This window comes from Malurus melanocephalus, unplaced genomic scaffold (genome assembly GCF_030028575.1).
Source record: "Malurus melanocephalus ecotype Western Australia unplaced genomic scaffold, MMel_1.1 scaffold_271, whole genome shotgun sequence".
NCBI classification, from domain to species: Eukaryota; Metazoa; Chordata; class Aves; order Passeriformes; family Maluridae; genus Malurus; species Malurus melanocephalus.
Genome location: NW_026623503.1, coordinates 396,337 through 414,883, shown reverse-complemented (window position 1 = coordinate 414,883; position 18,547 = coordinate 396,337). Strand labels below are relative to the sequence as shown.

Genomic DNA, 18,547 nt, shown 5'->3' with positions numbered 1-18,547 from the left:
TAGGGCACTCGCAACAGGAGGAAGAGGCAGGGCCAAAAAAAATTGCCAAATCCCTACCCCCATGTGAGCTGCGAGATATGGGAAAACATTTCAGCAACCAGCCAGGAGAGCTCCTTGTGACCTGCCTGCTCTGATGCTGGGAAATCAAAACCTGCAACATGAAACTAGAAGGTAGTAAGGCCATCCCTGTCCCATGATGCAGGCATTGACAACATGATTTGGAAGAGATGAGAAACTCTCAGCCTCTGGAGACAACATCTGTGAAACATGAGGGAAAGACATTCTCTCATGGATGACCTAATAGTGCTCTGAGACRAGTGGAAAGCCATGGAGAAAGGTATCCCGGACCTGAGAGAATTAGCTGTGCTGGAGGTAATCTGTGGAGATTCATATAACAAACAGTCCCCTGTAGATCCATATCAGGTCCAGCGTACACAATCCATATGGCAGAAGTTTGTATGGAGGGCACCATTGTTGTACGCCAACCCTTTGGCATTGATGTCAATAAAGAAAAAAGAAACACTGCTTCATGCTGTTACCCGACTTTGACAATATGAAATTCATCATCTTTTTCCCTACCAATCTGCATTTCAGCTGTGGAAAGGCTGTCCAAGACTGCAGATCAACTTGAAACAGTCTTGATCAAGCTAGAGAGGAAATGTCCCATTGTCCTACTAGTATGGACCAGAGTTTCTGCTATTGGGAACATGTACCCCGCTTGCTTGAGAGAGGGGTACACAGCACAAGGTAACCTGCAGTTTCATCTGTGTGACCACARAGAGGATGTGAGGAAGTGGGATGGTAAACAAACCTATGCCCTAACAGCATGGATGCATGAGTTGAGAGGAAGAACAACCACCAAAGGAAATTTTTCAAAGATAAATGCTGCTCGTTTCCAGTGGGCAAGTCCTCAGACAGAATGGAAGAGCTGAATATTATTTCTGATCCTCTTGAAGGGATCTCTGGTTGATACTTACAAAAACTGAGCAATGACTGCCATGACCAGAAGTAGAGGAGACCTGCCTGCAGCCAAGTGGAGGAAAGGGACATTTGGATCTACTGGACTGTGTGGATCCCATGGCCTGGCACATCAGACCCACAAGAGTATAAGGCTTTAGTTGACACTGGCACACAATGTACCCTCATGCCATCGAGATCCATGGGGGCAGACTCTATCTTTGTTCCTGGGGTGACAGGGGGATCCCAACAGCTGACAGTACTGGAAGCTGAGGTGAGCCTGACTAGGACCAAAAGGCAAAAGCACCCCATTCTGATTGGTCCAGAGGCTCCATGCATCCTTGGCATACATTAACTCAGGACTCGGTATTTCAAGGACTCAAAAGGGCTATTGGGACAGCTGCTGTAGAGACAGAGGAAATCAGACAGCTGAACACTTTGCCTGATCTCTCAGAGGACCTTTCTGCTGTGGGACTGCATAGGGTCAAAAGCAACAGGTACCAATGGCTACAACAACAGTGCGTCATCAACAATATCGCACCAACAAGGACTCCATGACCCCCATCCATGAGRTGATTTGTGAACTGGRGAGGCAGGGAGTGGTCAGTAAGACTYGTTCATACTTTAATAACTTCATATAGCCAGTGCRTAAGTTCAGTGGAGATTGCAGACTGACAGCGGACTACCATGGCCTGAATGAAGCCACACCACCACTGAATGCTCCTGTGACAGACATGCTGGAATTTCTGTATGAACTGGAGTCCAAGGTCCCATTATTTACCATAGACTCATCCACACTGATCTGGAAAAGGGTGTGTCTCCAGAACAGTTGCAATACATTAGTGATGCCATTGTGTGTGACAACACAACACAGGAATTTTTTGAGAAAGGGGAGAAGCGAATCCAAATCCTCCTGAAGGCTCGTTCTATCATAAAGTAAAGTAAGCTCAAGGCACCTGCCCAGGAAATTCGGTTTTCAAGAGTAAAATGGCACGTGGATATCATCAGATTGCAATGGGTATGTGTATGGAATTCTACATGGCAAGTCACAGGAGTTATTAGGGCCAAACTGGACCAGGCCAGTTTGCTGAGCTGAAAGCTGTCCAGTTGGGTTTAGGTATCAATGAATGAGAGAAATGATCAGTGCTCTACCTGTACTACTCATGGATGGTAGCAAATGCACTGTGTGGCTGGCTAGACTGATAGGAAAAAGATCTGTTGGCAGCACAGAAGTAAACCCACCCCGACAGCTGAATTCTGGCAAGATATCACTACCCAGATAGAGAAGCTGGCTGCATGTCATGCAGACATACCTGTATGTCTTGCCATATCCATGAGTCAGGCTACTGAAGAGCACCACAACAGACAGATGGATTAACTTGCCAAGATTAAAATGGTTTAGGTGTATCTGGACTGGCACTGTAAGGGTGATTTTCTTCTGGCTTGGTGGGCCCCTGACAACTCAGGTCATTAATGAAGAGATGCAATATACAGATTGACTTGTGATGTAGGGATGAACTTAACCATGAACACCATCTCCCAGATTATCCATACCTGTGAAACATGTRCTGCAGGCCAAGAAGGAAAAGCCCCTGTGGTACTGGGACAGCGGTCGAAATATAAATATGGTGAGGTCTGGCAAATCGATTACATCACATTCCTGTAAACCCACCAAGACAAGTGCTATGCTCTTACAGTGGTGGAAGCAACCAATASATGGCTGGATATGTACCCTGTGCCTAGCATCACTGCCAGGAGCACCATCTTTCGCCTTGAAAAACAAGTCCTGTAGCAACATGATACCCTAGAAAGAATTGAGTCAGCCAACGGGACTCATTTAAAAAATAGTCTCACAGACATCTGGGCCAGAGAGCATTGTATGGAGTGGGTGTATCATATTCCCTCACATGCACCAGACTGTGAGAGAATTAAATTATACAATGGACTGTTAAAAAAACACATTCAAAGAAATGGGTAGTGGAACCTTCAAACATTAGGACCTACATTTTGCAGAGGTCATCTGCTTAGTAAACACTAGAGGCTCTACTAATTGACCTGGCCCTGCCTCATCAAAGTCTTCACATACCAGAGAAAGGGATAAAGTCCCCATGGTGCGTATGAGGAATATGTGTTAGGAAACACATTTTGGATTAGCCCTGTCTCAAGCAAAGGCAAAGGCATCTGTGGGATTGTTTTTGCTCAAGGACCTCRGTGCCTATGGTGAGTAACACAGAGCGACAGGGAAACACGATGGGTACCTCAAGGGGATTTGATTTTGGGGTAAGAACAGTCTGTAATGTTGAATTGTATAATAGTGTCATGTTGAATGACACTGCCACTGTATGCCATAACCAACCATGGACCACAGATATGGACTGCTTCAGATACACCAGACATAAGCTCCTGATGCAGCTTGCAACCACCCAGCAGCAGCCCAGCCCTTCTGCCCTGGAAGACACCTAGGATGGATAGAATCCACAGTCATAGACTAAATGAACTTAAGACTTGGAGGGATGGCCATTGACTATAGAAATTATACCAGTGCTTGTATATACATACATACACACATACACACACATAAATATATTTATGTATATAGTCGGAAGGTGTAGTACCTGGGCATGACATGCATGGTATAGAATAAAAGGTGGTTAATGTCCTGGYTCCAGCCTGGACAGGGTGAATTTTTGTAGTAGCCAGAGGAGGTACAGTTAGAACCCACAGATTATTCTATACCACCTTACATCATTCCTGGGGGCAGAGGGAACAGAATCCCTTCGGGGAAGAAGGGTTTCCTTCCAGTTGAGTAGGTGTGGCAGAGAGATTGATGTGGTATCACTGGTTCCAAGCTGGAGGGAACTGCTGGGGTAGTGTGGCTGTTGTTGGGCCAGGTTGGGCTCAGTGAGCTTTTTGCATGTGAATCACTCTCTCTTTCATACACTTTTGCTTTTAGTATTGTTGTTGTTACTGTTTGCTTTCTTACCTCATTGCTATTTCCAGTAAATTGTTGTTATCTCAGCATGTGTTTTTTACTGTTTGTGCTTCCACTTCTCTACAGCCCACCACAGGGGAGCAGGTAGGGACAGAAAGGAGCAAAAGGCTTGTGGTTTTATTGGGACCACTAAATTAGAGAGTACCATTCCTAAACCACACCTACAACTGCTTTATAAATGCACTATAGGTAGACACAAAAATACCCATTATCTCAACGTTACAAAGGTCCTATGACCTGGATGCCCACCCAGGTGGGGAACTGAGATMTAATTACAGATCTTAAAAGTCATTTGTTCACTCATTCTTGGGCACAGACTGAGAACATAGTATCTTTCCCATGTACCATAAGCAAAGCTTTATCTTTTGGAATGTACACGCAAACRCGTGGATAATGGTTGGTTCTGTTCTGAAAAAACAACTCAGGGAAGWGACTCCATTGATTTTTGGAGGGCCATGTCTCTCTCACTTCCTAGACTCTTTTAGAATGCTGTATGAAATGATTCAGGAAAAGAGAATTAAGAGAGGAGTTTCTCTAGTTCCCAATTTAAACTTACTCTAGAAGTCAGATTCAATTCTTTCTTTAGCAGAAAAGCATCATTACTAGTAATTTTTGTACTTGCATCCACAAGATATACCAGTGCAAAGGATTTATTCTGAGAGGTCCTCAAGATTGTGAAAAAAAATCCCAGTGAAAATTCACCAGTTATGCCAACAGAATTCAGCCCAGGCTACAAGCAAATAGCAGAAGTTTGTCTTAATTTTCAGTCTATAATTGAAGTAATTTATTGATAATGAAAGCAAAGTGTAAGAGCCTACTACTTCTCTGTAGTTCTGCACCAGTAGGAATAATCATAATTAATAATTACTGATGGATCAGTAAACTTATTTATTCACAGGAATCTGCTGCTACTGTTTACATACGCTCAGGGAACAGATGTTATGAAAAAGCATGTGCCTTTTTTTATATTATCAGTTTTTGTAACAAAACCTACATATTCTGTGCATTAGATAACGGCCACAGGATGTTGCTTCCTAAGATTAACAAGAAAAAGTTCAATTTCTAGTTTTAAAAACAGGTTTTAAACCCTTAAGGTTTTCATCTTTCATGCAACCATATCCTTGGTACGACAGAACTTCCTCTTGAAGTCATAATCAAAATTATAGAAAGGCTTTTTTATTTCCTCGAGGGCCAAACAAACAAACCCTAACTTCTTCTCCCTGTTATTTTAATAAAAGAATGTCTGTTTCTGAACATCTGCTTCAGGGATTATCTTTAAAAATTGGTTATAAGGGTTTTGGTATTTTACTATCTTTTTCTGGATAAAGAATGTTCTTGTATAACTTTCTGGTATGGATAAAAAATCAACTGAAATATGTAATAAATATTAATGAAGCATGAAATCCTACATCTACAGGCGATTCTACTATGAATCATTATGTTTCTTTGTTGTAAATGATGTGGATACTCTAAAATTATGTAGAGGACTTAAGTGCAAGCAAAAAGAGAAATCAGACCTTTAAGAATTTTATTTTTTTAATACTTTTAGAAATAGTGGTCAGGGATTAGATACATTTCCCATCCTCGAGAGACAAGGATGTGCTTTGTTACGTAATACTTTTCCTTAGTGACACATATCTACATTTAATGCGATAAAATCCCTACCACCACCAGAAAGAGTTTTTTTTGTAATGGCAATGAAGAAATTTCAACATAGTTATTGTCTCACAAGAGACCACACAACCCACATATCCATCTCCTCACAATTAAATTATTTCATTCAAAAAGGACAGAAGTACTAATCGATATAGTGAGGGCTGGTAAGTACCTGTGGCAAGCTGGAGAGAACAATTAAATTTAACACACAGTGACGGGTATAAGGAGGCAGACAACTGTACCAAAGCAAGAGAGTTGATACAACAGAGGGTTGAATATATACAGGCTCTTTTATCACTAGGACAGAAGTGACATCGGGTCCATTTTCCATGGCTAATGCAAAGCCATTAAGAGAACTGAGAAAACCCAGTAAGTACAGCACTGCTGAGACTCAGTCCTGAATTTCAAGCAATGAAGAAGAGAGATCCTCATCTTTAACAGAGGTATTGCTGTGATTTCATTTGTAGAATGAGTGTTTACAGTGGGCCAGTAGTTACTAACACTTATTTTGTGGGCAATGAATCTCTAATATTGTTAATTTCTGCCAAATTTTGCTTTCCATATATACAGACACATATGTGTGTGCACACATACAGATGTACATAGAGTGAAGAAATACCTAACTCCAGAGCTGTGACCCCATCTGGCCTGTGAGTCTGTGAGTTCACACATCCCCATCCAAGTAAAGCTCTGATGAAAATACTTTGATCAGTAAACCTCTGCTTGGGGAGGGCACTCATGAGAAGAAGAGCAACAGGAGAATGTATTTACAGGAGCCAAAGAGAGACCACTATGAGAAGGTGAAGGGTTATAAGGGAAGAGGTGGCATCATCCACTAAAGACAATGCAGGAAATGAGAAAGGGATAGATAGGCTAGAATAACAAAATTTAAAACTGGTTTTAAATTTAATCTAAATTAAATTTATCTAATCTTTAAATTAAATCTATCTAATCTTTAGGTGGCTTTAATCTAAGCCACCTAATACCTGAGCCGCTCTAATACTTCTTCAAGCACCTTCAGAAGGTTATTGTTTGTCACTTCAAAACCAGAAACCATCCATTGGTTTTTACATATATCTTTTAATTTAGTTATTTCAGCCCGTATACCTTTTTGTAGCATAACCTTACTGCCATCTACAGTATATACTGAGCAGAAAGTATATTGGTCACAAAATCAACAATAAAGCAACACAAAAACTATGTTAGCCTGAGATGGGAAATGACACCTGTTATCGTGAAGTTATTTCTTGCCATGTGGCAGAGCTGTCAAGTCCTGTATTCAAACATGAGTATTTAAAGTCTTTGGCATACACAACTCCCTTTAACTGTCATGACAGACTTAAAACCCCTCAAAATCCCAGGTAAGTCATATCTAACAACACTCACATATAATAGCATTCTTCAAGCACCCACAAAAACTGAAAACTTTGGTCAAAATTTTTTTCAAAGTGTAGAATTATCAGCACAGTAAATTATCTTGCAGGGTTTTTTTTTTTCTGCTGTTACTTTCTGCATAGCCAAATCTGAATTACTAGATCTTATCTTTTCCTAAACTCCAAAAGTATAAGCATTTACCCAGCACTTCCTGAAGTATGGGCCTGTGGCTATCTCTCTAGGATGTGAATTATAAATGTTTGCAGGGTAGAGAGATTGCAAAATAAAATTTAATTTGCAGCTGGCAAAAAACAAAGGTGATCAGAGGGCAAGCAACATCACTGCTTTTGTTTCATTCACTGTTAGRTATATTTCTAAAGTGTTTTTATCATGCCCAACCAGGTTTTTTCTCCCAATCAATTAAAAAGAGAAATAGTTTGAAATGTGGATTGAAATGTTTGAAATGTAGAAGAATGGTTATGCTTTGCATTTTTTCCCCATTAATATAAGTAGTTAAGAAACAAGAAAAAAAACTTTAACAGTCACATACCATTGTAAAAACGACATTATGTCTTAATTACAGTAGTGTTGCAAGACTATAACTGATTTGGGGTAGAGGTTTGTGAACAATATTCAAACAGAATTCAAAACTGTATCAGAATTTTGCCACTTCTTAGTTTTTAATTAAGTTTCTCTAGTGCATACTGGGCATTAAGCTGCACACAAGAAGTACTGATTTTTAACAGTATTGCTCTACTGACAAGGTTACTGACCACAGTACAAGCCAAAAAGTAAAAAGAAAAGAGAGCAAAATAAGTACTGGCAAAGGAGTAAGAAATGAAACATAAGAACCACTGAAGAAATCTCCCACGGAACTAGGCTTTCGCAATGTAATTTGGGTTCAGTGCCTTAGTCACAACGTGTCTTTTCTTTGATGCAGTTTCTTTATCTACTATAAGCACTGTCCAGTCACACCTGATGAACAGTCTGTATTTACAAAATGAATCTTTTACTGTGACATTGCTAATCTATGGATGGATAGATGTGGATGTCCCAAGCCATTCACAATTAACTTACATATCTCCCACCTTTCTTGGGTGAATGCTACTCGGGCAACTTCTCCCTTCACATAAACAGTACCACAGTTAGAAAAATATGCAGACAATCATAGGTCAAAGCAGGCTCACCCCATTAAGATGCCACCAGTCAGCAGAGGAACAATATACCCAATATCTGCAAAGCCGTGTTGGTTATTAGTGCATCTCACTTTACTACCACCACAAAGGCAGGTTAAAGCATTTGCATTGGACTTGAATGGCCCTGGATAATTCTGGCAAGACATCAGTTTCAACAGGATACACTGCATTCTTTCTCCCAATTAGAGGACACTTGCCACAGTACATAGAGGTCACAAACAGATATTTGTATCAGCTTTTCCACCAAGAACTGGCAAACCGTCAATCCTGGGTCACTGTGTGAGGAAAAGGCATGTTTGGAGAGGAGCCATGTGTCTTGTCTATAGTTAAACAAGAAAATGTGCTTTTAGAAGGGAAGGATGATAGTGTGACTAAAGTAAACTCATGAGGACTCAGGAGGTCTGGCTTTGATTATTCAATCTTTCATTGATTTTTTGAGAGACAAATTCCTTAACTTTCTTGTAATGTAGGTCCTCATTCGCTCAATGAAGCAAGTACAAGAAAACAAATGCATGTGATTCAAACATCACCACTCCACAAGTGGCTATACACATTTAATATACACTTTGTACATACATGTGTATATACAGCTGGGGAACTGGGGCAAAGAGAAGTTCAGCAGTTTGCTCAAATGAAAGTTCTCCTCTACAAAAACTTTGTTTAACTGCTATGGAAGAATATGATACAGCTGTATCTGATCCCAATGTATTGCAAATGATAGACATTGCTATGTCATAAAAGAAATTGCAAAGTACACAAAATTGCACTTTACTTTTAACTTACTTTCATCTAGTCTGGCTAAGCTTTCTTGAGATATTACTGTTGTATGTAGGGAGAAGATCAGCACTTCTTAGAATTTGGAAGTAAATTTATTTCAAATGCTGTAGCACTAAAATAAGCATAGTTTTTGAACACACATTTTATTAGGCAGTTACTCTGTAACGCTGAAATCATTAGAAAAAAATCTTATTTTGGTAAGAGCATTCACAATTCATAAACTTGCCTAAAGGGATCATTAAATAAACTACTATTTTAACCAAATGCTCTGTGAAAGACCAAACATCAAAAAATAGTCGCTAAGGCTAGGTATCTCAAAGTAGATGCACAATTCAGACTAGCAGCATGCATGGAAGATGCATTTAGGTGTGTGAAATAGTTAACCATACACAGAGCAGGACACCAGTACAGACAATCAAATTTAATATATTGGGGTTTTTTAATATAACATGCCTTGCCATTGTCATTGATGCTAAAGTGTCACTCCACTCATCAATAATTTGTTCCTCTAACCAATTCTTGTGCAACTTTTCTCCCAGGAGCTGTTCAGTTGGCTTCAATGGTGCTACTTACTAATGTGTTGAATGGAGCTGTTAGTTCTGGTATTTACCCTTGGAATATCCTTATCTTGTAGGTATTATCTAGGTTGCATGAGACAAGACTCATTCACCTAGCTTTGATGCATTTGTGCATACATAATATTTTTTGTTAATGACTTAGTATTTACCGTACTTCAAAAATGAAGAGAATTCCATTGATTGGACTTATAAAGATCTTTCAGTTAGCTGAGTTAGGGTAACCTGAGTTTAATGAAAACACAAACCTCTTCCAGGATGGTAACTATGTACAGTTACCTTGCAAGACAGATATTATCAGTATACTTGTTAGTGTAATTAAAAAGAATTGGCCAACATGTAAACTTAAACCCGCCTCTAAATAGTTCCAAAATTTTTACAAACATTTTGTGGTGCTTACTTTGGTTCAGGAAAAGGAAATAATAAAACAAGTTTTGCTTGTTCCTTAAGAAAATAAGCAGACTTCAAATGATCCACTCAACTTCTGCCTGGTGAAAATTCACTATTTGTACAGACAGCCAACCACTTCCATTGTCCTATTCCCTCTTCAAGGTTTCTTAGATATTATACAAAATGAAAATCTATGTATATTTGGGAGATACTATGGGTTTGGTCTTGAATCGTGGAAGTTAACTATCACCTTGTATATATAAGTTTTCATTATTTATAACAGGATAATATTGAAAAAAGATGAACCTCAAGTCCATACCAAGAAAGTAATACCCTGAGAAGCCTACACATGAGATAGCACATAACAACTTACTTAAAGCAAATAGATAAATGGGTGACAAAAGCAATAAAATTGAAAAGTTCATCAGAAAAATGGTAGAGAATGTAATGTTTCAGGACTACAGAAAGAGGAATTTCAGAGAACCCAAATAAAGTCACGTTTTTTTCAGTTTTTATGGACAGAGAGGACAGGTATGGGCTATTAGGTTCCCACACATAGGGATCATATTTTTGTGAATGAGACAACTTGAAAAATTGGAGGAAAAAGGCGGGCAAGAATGTGGAAGGAAGTTTGAAAAGCTAGTGTTGATGTGTTTTTAAATTAAGAGACAATGAAGAAGAAAAAGAAAGAAAGAAATTAGAGGAAATATAGACTTCTTCAGTTCCAAGACAACTGGTGCATCCATCTACATCACTCAGGGAAGACCTTTGTGAGTGGTGAAACACACCCTTCCCATCAGTAGTCCCTAATAAGGGGTCTCACAGCAAGTTGAGCTGACTGCCTTTTTATATGAAGAACAATTATGATTCTTCATTTTTGGCTTCACTGTAGTACATAATGGTTTATTCTTGGAATTATACATACAGAAAGGAAGAAGCATGTGAACTCTGAATAGACACAACTTTCACCAAAGATATGAAATGTCACACACTTTTAATAGGTTTCTCTGTATCCAYTTCTAAAAACAACATTCAAAGTTATACAGCTATTACACCTAGCTGGAGGACTTCATTTTAATTGAAATGTACTCTTCCTGGAAAGACTACATACATAAACCTGGAAAGACTATGTATATAAATAGAGTGAGAGGAGTGAGTGAGATAGGAAATATATGTATATGTATCCATATGTGTGTGTGTGCATACATACATGTATACGTACACATATACGTGTGTATACAAAACAACCCCAACTACAAGCTGGGGGCAGAGTGACTGGAAAGCTGCCCGGTGGGAAAGGACCTAGAGCTTCTGGTCAACAGCCGGCTGAATATGAGTCAGCAGTGTGCCCATGTGACCAAGAAGGCCAATGGCATCCTGACCTGTATCAGCAATAGTGTGGCCAGCAGGACCAGAGCAGTGATTGCAGGTGAGGCTTGCCTTGAGTACTGTGTCCAAGTTTTGAGCTATTCACTTCAAGAAAGACATTGAGATGCTGGAACAAGTCATGAGAAGGAATAATGAAATGGGTGAATGGTCTACAAAATAAATCATATAACAAGTAGCTGATGGAGCTAGGGTTGTTCAGCCTTGAAAAAAGAAGGGTCAGGGGAGACCTTACTGATCTCTACTACTACCTGAAAAAAGGCTGTAACAAGGTRGGAGTCAGCTACTTCTCTCAGGCAAGTGACAGGACAAGAGGAAATGGCCTCAAGCTGTGCCAGAGGAGGTTTCAGATGGACATCCAGAAGAATTTCTTCACTGAAAGCGTGGTTAAGCATTGGAATGGACTGCCCATGCAGCAGAATTACTCTCTCTGGTAGTGTTCAAAAAATGACTGGATGTGGCACTTAGTGCAATGGGCTAGTTGACAAGGTGGTGATTGGTCAAAGATTGGACTCAATAATCTTTTTCAGCCTTGATTCTATGATTATGTATATATATATACGTGTGTACGTGTATGTATGTATGTATGTATAATAGCCACACTACTCCTGTACACTGAAATCCAATGAGGTTTTGTGCCATAACTGTATGCGCCTCGGGGAAAATGTGGTGGTGCTTTGTTTTTGTGGGTTTTTTTACAGCTTTTTTTTCATTGCAGAGCTACTACTCCAAAACCTGGCCACCAGGAAAGAGGGTTGGTATGACAACTGCTCAGAAAACAGTAGTTAGACACTGCAAACTGAGCTGTAAATGAAAGGGAGAGAAAATGGTTTGGGGCTTGGAACACAGAATACAAAGCAACCACTGGCAAAGATTAAGTGCAGAGTTTAAGGGTATTTTTTTTCTTTCAATGGAACATGATAAGCTGTACGTTTTGGTCCATTTTAAAAAGACTTAATGTTTGAGGCCCCAAGTAAGAATAAGCATCTCCTTCCAAAAAGAGAAAATATGATTTGATTTTGCTACATAGATGAATTTCAAGTCAGACTTAGCCTTGGTTAGCTTGAAAAATCTTCTGAATGCTGAAACAACATCTGAGGCAATGGCAACTACTCTGTGTAGGGGAATAAAAGTGTTCTTTCAAAGATACTTGTGGAGTCACAAGTTATTTCTCCTATAAACTAAAAAAGTCTTCAAATTGTCATTTTAAGACAAAAGGCAAAACTATACTGTGAAGCACACACTGAAGAGCAGGAATCTTCTGGCTAGTCAAAAAACAACATATGTGAGTGTTACTCTCCTTGTTCTCCTCTCTACAATTCTGTCARAAATCCACAGAGGTTCTTATTTCATAACAGACACCTAGAGATCAATTCTTTGACCCAGGAATCCAGTAAGCAATGCTAGAAACCTCATTTTAGACAAATCAGAGCTTGGATGCCACAGGGACAGGCTCAGCTCAGAAAGATGTTTAATGTCAAGAAAAGTAAGTTTTGATATAAATCCATCTCCTGGGTTAAACACACCACAAAGAAACAAAGTAACATTGCTGCAATGAATATAAATTATTATAAAAACTTTGTTTCAATAATCACTTCCACAGCTGGCTCCATAGATTACTCAGTTGCCCACATGTCCAGCCTGGTACTCCCATACACATTTCTTCTTTGATAACTTTTTTTTTTTCCCCTGTGCATTTAATCTAGAATTATATGGATTAAAGAATTCATTTCACAACTCAAGACAGTTCAAATGTAGAAATTTCAATCCAAAACATTGCTAAGAACTACTACCATTAATGGAATATTTATTGTGTTATMATACAACACGCTTCAGTTTTGTATTTGCATGGTGTATACGTTGTCTACATGTGCATAAATACACGATGTCTGAAGAAGACTTTGTTCTCACACTTTACTGCAGTCCTGACACCTGAGGGAAGCATGTTTGGAATAGCACCTGCCAAAATACACCAGCCATCACTGCCTTTCCCTCCTGAATTGTTTCCAGTGCTTGTGAAACCACAGGCCTGTCCAGCATATGGGTAGCTGGCCTAAAGAAAAGCAACATCCTCCCCTGCTCCACTTTCCACGAGCATCTGGAGACCACTAAATCAGTGTAGGCCAATCTCCACATAAAAAAGCAAGATGTATTGCTGTAGGCAACAGAGTGAGAGCTCCTCCTGCTCCCYCTGCACATAGGTGACCACAGGTGAGTCATGAGTGTGAAGAGTGAGCTATGCTGCAGAGAAACCGGCAAGTATGAGAGCACAACTCTACAGAGACACTTGCACAAAGGTACCAGAGTAGATGAACAAGATACAAAAAGCCACAAGTCGGGCTGTGTAACAAAATAGGCAAAAATGGAGCAATCCTCACCAGTCTGCTTTATGCACAATATCTTGTGGAAGTCAGGGAAAAGCTGCTCACCCCCTCTGGATCTGTATCCATTTAAACCAGAGGAAGCACAGTGTCTATATGAAATACAAAAATAAACAGAGTAGCAAGGCCACTCAAAAACTACCAAGCTCATGCTAAAAAGCTTTTTATCTGTCTGTGATCTTGCACATGAATAAATAAGCTTTTATTTGATGTAAAACAACCAAACATTTAACCTCACTTCCATTGACATGAACCCCTTAAACTCTGCAAATTTAGATTTACAAATAATGCAACAATACTATCCTCAGCTTAGTATGATGCATAGTAAATTTATTCTGATTCAAAATAGAATTTTGTGCTGGAATGTCCCTGAGATTTCACTCCTACTAATGCTATTAATTCTAGCAGTGTGTAATGTGAAATATTTACATGTATTCTAATATTCTTCTGCAACTTTAAGGAGCTGTTTACTCCATTTGCAAAATATCAGCATGTTTGAGGATTTGTCTATTGCTGTGCCACTTGTGCAGTTGTGCATGCAGCGAGGGTGTGCTTTCCACATGGGGCTGAGACACAGGTGCTGCCAGCACATTCTGCACTGCTGCCAGTACTCAGTTCTGTTACAATGAGTTTGCTCCAGTTCCTACTCTTTTTTGTGTAAACAGCTGCTTTCCAGCACTAGAGTATAGCTCTAACTAATTTCCTTATAAAAATATAATTTATTTTATACTCTAGCCCTAAAATTTGGATAAATTCTTGTTCTCACTGGAGGTTATAAGATATCTAAATCTCCATCTAATTAAAATCTGTTCTTTCATTTCACATTTAAAAACTAAATTCTAATATAATGGTGGGATTTTTTTTTTACTTCTTCACACACAAGATTTAGGAATGACTGTAGGATATACAGGGCCAATTTTTGTCTTAAAATATTTACAATCAGACAAATTAARATTCCTCTGTAGGATTGCAACTTTCTCACATCAGTTTTATCTCAAACAACTTTAATATTGCCATAATTTTAATAAATATAATAACTAGTGAGTTCAAAGTATTACTTATATATATTTATGTTTCAAACTAAGATAAAGTACTGGCTGATACTAGCAACTACACTACAATTTTAATCACTTTTCTCTAAAACAAAACCTTGAATTATTGGATCATCTGGTAAACATGCAAATCTACAGATAAAGCATTGAAGCTCAGCTGGCAGAGCCTGACTGTTATTTCTGACTCTGGGAAAGGCATCACACCTTCCTTTGCCTCAGCACATATGCATGAAAAAACAGCTATGTAACCCTAGTTACAACTATTTGTTGCTGCTACTTGCAATTCCTCTCATAGCTTCCATGCAACAAAATGGCAGTTTCGTCACATGGACTGAATGATCCCTAGAAGAGCTTAAASTATCAATATTAACCCAGGAAGCAAAGGACTATTATTAACTCTAGCAGAGACCAAGAATTGAACTCATGCCAAGCTTTACCTGAAGACTCATGGTGATACTTCTCTCATCTTGCACATTTTTAAACAGCGCATCTCATGCCTTTTTATACAGGAAATGAGCCATATGGAATCAGTCATATAGGTATCAGCAACAATAGCTCCTTTATAATAACTCTGTCACTGGGACTTTAAGCCTGGGCCTCTTCCAATCTCATATTTTTGCATTCTCATAGTTATTCTTCCATCTTGCACAGACTTTTTTTTTTTCCTTTTACTATTTCTGACACAGAAAACAAAAGTATTTCCTACATGCCAGAAAAACTGAAGTTATGACATATTCTAGACTGTTGTTTTCCAAATGAACCTGGCTAGTAAGTGCTGGAAAATCTGCAAAACTGATACTTTAAATCTATAACCCATACAAAATTTATATATTGTATTAAGCAGTGTACAATCTATAAGACAACAATACACACATCTATATAATTCAAAATAAGAATTGCATGGCCAGTTTTAGGTTTCTAAGTCCATTTTATATCCTCGTGACCTGCAGCAATATATCCTTTTGCAACGCATTAGGGCTGCGACCTCCAGTCCCAGCCAAGCCAGCTAGCAAAGCCTGCAGTACACATGCTGCTAAACAGTGCAAGTCGGGCTGCTGGACATCTGCCATGGGAAGCAACATAACACTGGATTTGTTCCCATGTGTGCATTTGAGATTTACTTCTATCAAAGACAGTGCCTAACCTTGACATTGGTCTTTTAAATTTATGGATTTATTTGTGAACTGAAGAATGAAAACTTTAGAAGTTACTTACCCTTCACATTTATCACACCAGAAGGCTGTTGGCAAATGTTAAATTAGCCCAGTTTTACCCTGTAACAGTGCCTGGTTAAATGAATTGCACCTTATCAGATATGGTGTGAAGGCTCATTAAACAGGTCCAGATGCTTCTTGTTCTGGTAAGGCGTTTTACTGATCTGGAACTATTTGTTTGAGGGATCTGAAGAACTTATTGCTGGATATGCCTCTCCCAAGGGCATCTACCTCCTGCAAATTGTAGCTACCAAATACTTTTTGTTAGACATTCACCCAATCTCTTTGTTGCTCAAGCAAAGTTGACCTGATTTTCAGGAAATCACTGACTTCTGCTGAAATCAGTGAAGCCTACTCATCACAAAAACATAGAAATGCAAAGTATCTAAGTGTAATAGAACTGTAGATTTCTAAGAGAAATCTTCCCTTATCCTGAAATGGTATCGGAGGTATGCAAAAACCCCCACTTTTTCACCTCTTCTGTACATTGTGAGTCCCTCACAAAAGCTTGTTTATGAAATTGGTTTTGCCGACTAATGACTTTTGTAATGGAGACAATTCTTCARTTCCTGAAGAAAATGGATGTTAAATACAAGGATAAATTTAAGCTTTTTTCCCCCGTGGGATTAGTTTTGGTGTTTTTGTTGCATCAGTTACCTTACCTTCCATAAGAGCACAGCCAGCAATAGGAAGATGAGAATTCCCACTAACAAACTGATGGCAATGATCCATCCAACAACATACCCACGTGGCTCCAGATAGTGCAAAGCCTCAAAGACCACCTACAAAGCAATTAGAGAAAGATCTTTTTTATAATTGGAAGTTGTATTGTTTTCTCTTGTACTTATCTTATTAAACWCATTGTATGCTGGTCATACTGATCGTATTTCATCTGTCAAACAAATATGGAATGCACCCTTAATTTAGTGCTTTCCATCAATTTCTTCCACAGGATTTAAAGCTTTCAAGTGGATTTTGAGTAGCTGTGTGTTGGATCCAAAGAATGCAAACTTCCACTCCAGCATAACACTTACCTGTGCATCAGTCCCTTCCTATTGCCTCTTGTCCTATTGSTTGGCAGTACTGAGAAAAGCCTCATTCCATCTTCTTGACACCCTTCCTTCAGATATTTATGTATATTGATGAAGCCCCCCTTCAGTTACCTGTTCATGAGACTGAACAGGCCCAATTCTCTTGGCCTTTCCTCATMAGAAAGATGTTCCATTCCCTTAATCACCTCTGTTGCCCTCTACTGGACCTGCCCCAGGAGCTCCATGTCACTCTTTTTCTGAGGAGCCCAGAATTGGACACTGCACTCCAGATGTGACCTCATCAGGGCTGAGTAAAGGGACAGGACCTCTCTTGACCTGCTGACAACGTTCTTCCTAATGGCCTTCTTCACCACAAGGACTCACTGCTGGCTCTTAGACAGCTTGCTGTTCACCAGGACCCATAGGCCCTTCTCCACAGAGCTGCTTTCCAGCAGTTTGGCTCCCAGCCTGTACTGATGCAGGGGAATATTCTTCCCCAGGCACAGGACCCTGCAACTGTCTTCGTTGAACTTCAGACCTTTCTTTTCTCCCCATCTCTACAAACACCTGGAGTTTTTTCAAAGGAAGACAGGAGTGATAAGAGCAACTGATGCAGAAGATAAGGAGTATGGGGGTGGCAAAAGATCCCAGAGGGTAGTAGGTGCATCAGCTGGTTCACAGAAAGCACATGCAACAGTTACAAAATATAGAGTGGATTAGATTATTGTTTTTAGACTCTGATAAAATGCCAGGAAAAAAAAAAAAAAACCTGAACGGGTCCAATTCTCTTGGCCTGAAAAAACACTGTTGTCTTGATGACATGAGGATTTTTAGTTCCATATTTATCTTTTGCATTTCATACTGTACATGCAGGATTTGAAAGTGCAGAAGCCCAGAAGGCAATGCAGCTTGACATGTAGCTTTATGTAGCTCATACCTCAATCAGGTTTTACACAGTGTAACTGCTCTTCTGGAAAATCTTTTTGCAATGTCAAACCTAGACACACAAGGGCGTCTACTAGTTCATCTTTTACCTGTGCCAAACACCTGCTATATCCTGATGGCTACATTTTCATTAACAAATTAAGAAAAAAGAGAACTTTTTTTTAAGTAGTTTTAAAATACCTTATTTCAGTAAAGCATGTAGCCAAGMACTCATGAAGTTAAATAAGAAGGAACTTTTGAAAGTATGTAAAGTTCATGCTCTGTCAAAGCCCTTTGCAGAAGACGTACACACTGCACTGGTACTCAGAGAAAAAAAGAAACATACTTCAGCAAAACCTGATTCAAAATACAAATTGAAAAATGTTCTTTTCTTTTTGCTTATGTACATGAAATTATTTTTACGTGCTTCCATCATGAGCCACAGCACCATGGGAGGCATGGACTTATTAAAAAAAAATGCTATTTTATTTCTGTATTATCACCTCAAATATTTCTGGTCTTTCCAACCACACAGCACTGCTGGTTGAATTTTCCATTCAAGTACTGTTATCCCTGGGGGGACTTCAACAGTAAAGAAATCATTCTCCTAGATATCTGTACATATATGCATATATATCCCTT

General features: G+C 39.2%; 1 protein-coding gene across 3 annotated transcripts in view; it reads right to left on the bottom strand.

Moving 5' to 3' along the window:
- The window catches only part of ITGA9 (integrin subunit alpha 9), a 238,026-nt gene that overhangs the window by 7,578 nt on the left and 211,901 nt on the right, over window positions 1–18,547 (bottom strand). For all 3 annotated transcript variants that reach the window (XM_057376170.1, XM_057376171.1, XM_057376169.1), the window contains one exon: window positions 16,613–16,732. In XM_057376170.1, the coding sequence (XP_057232153.1) occupies window positions 16,613–16,732 (120 nt within the window). The remainder of the gene's footprint in view (window positions 1–16,612; window positions 16,733–18,547) is intronic.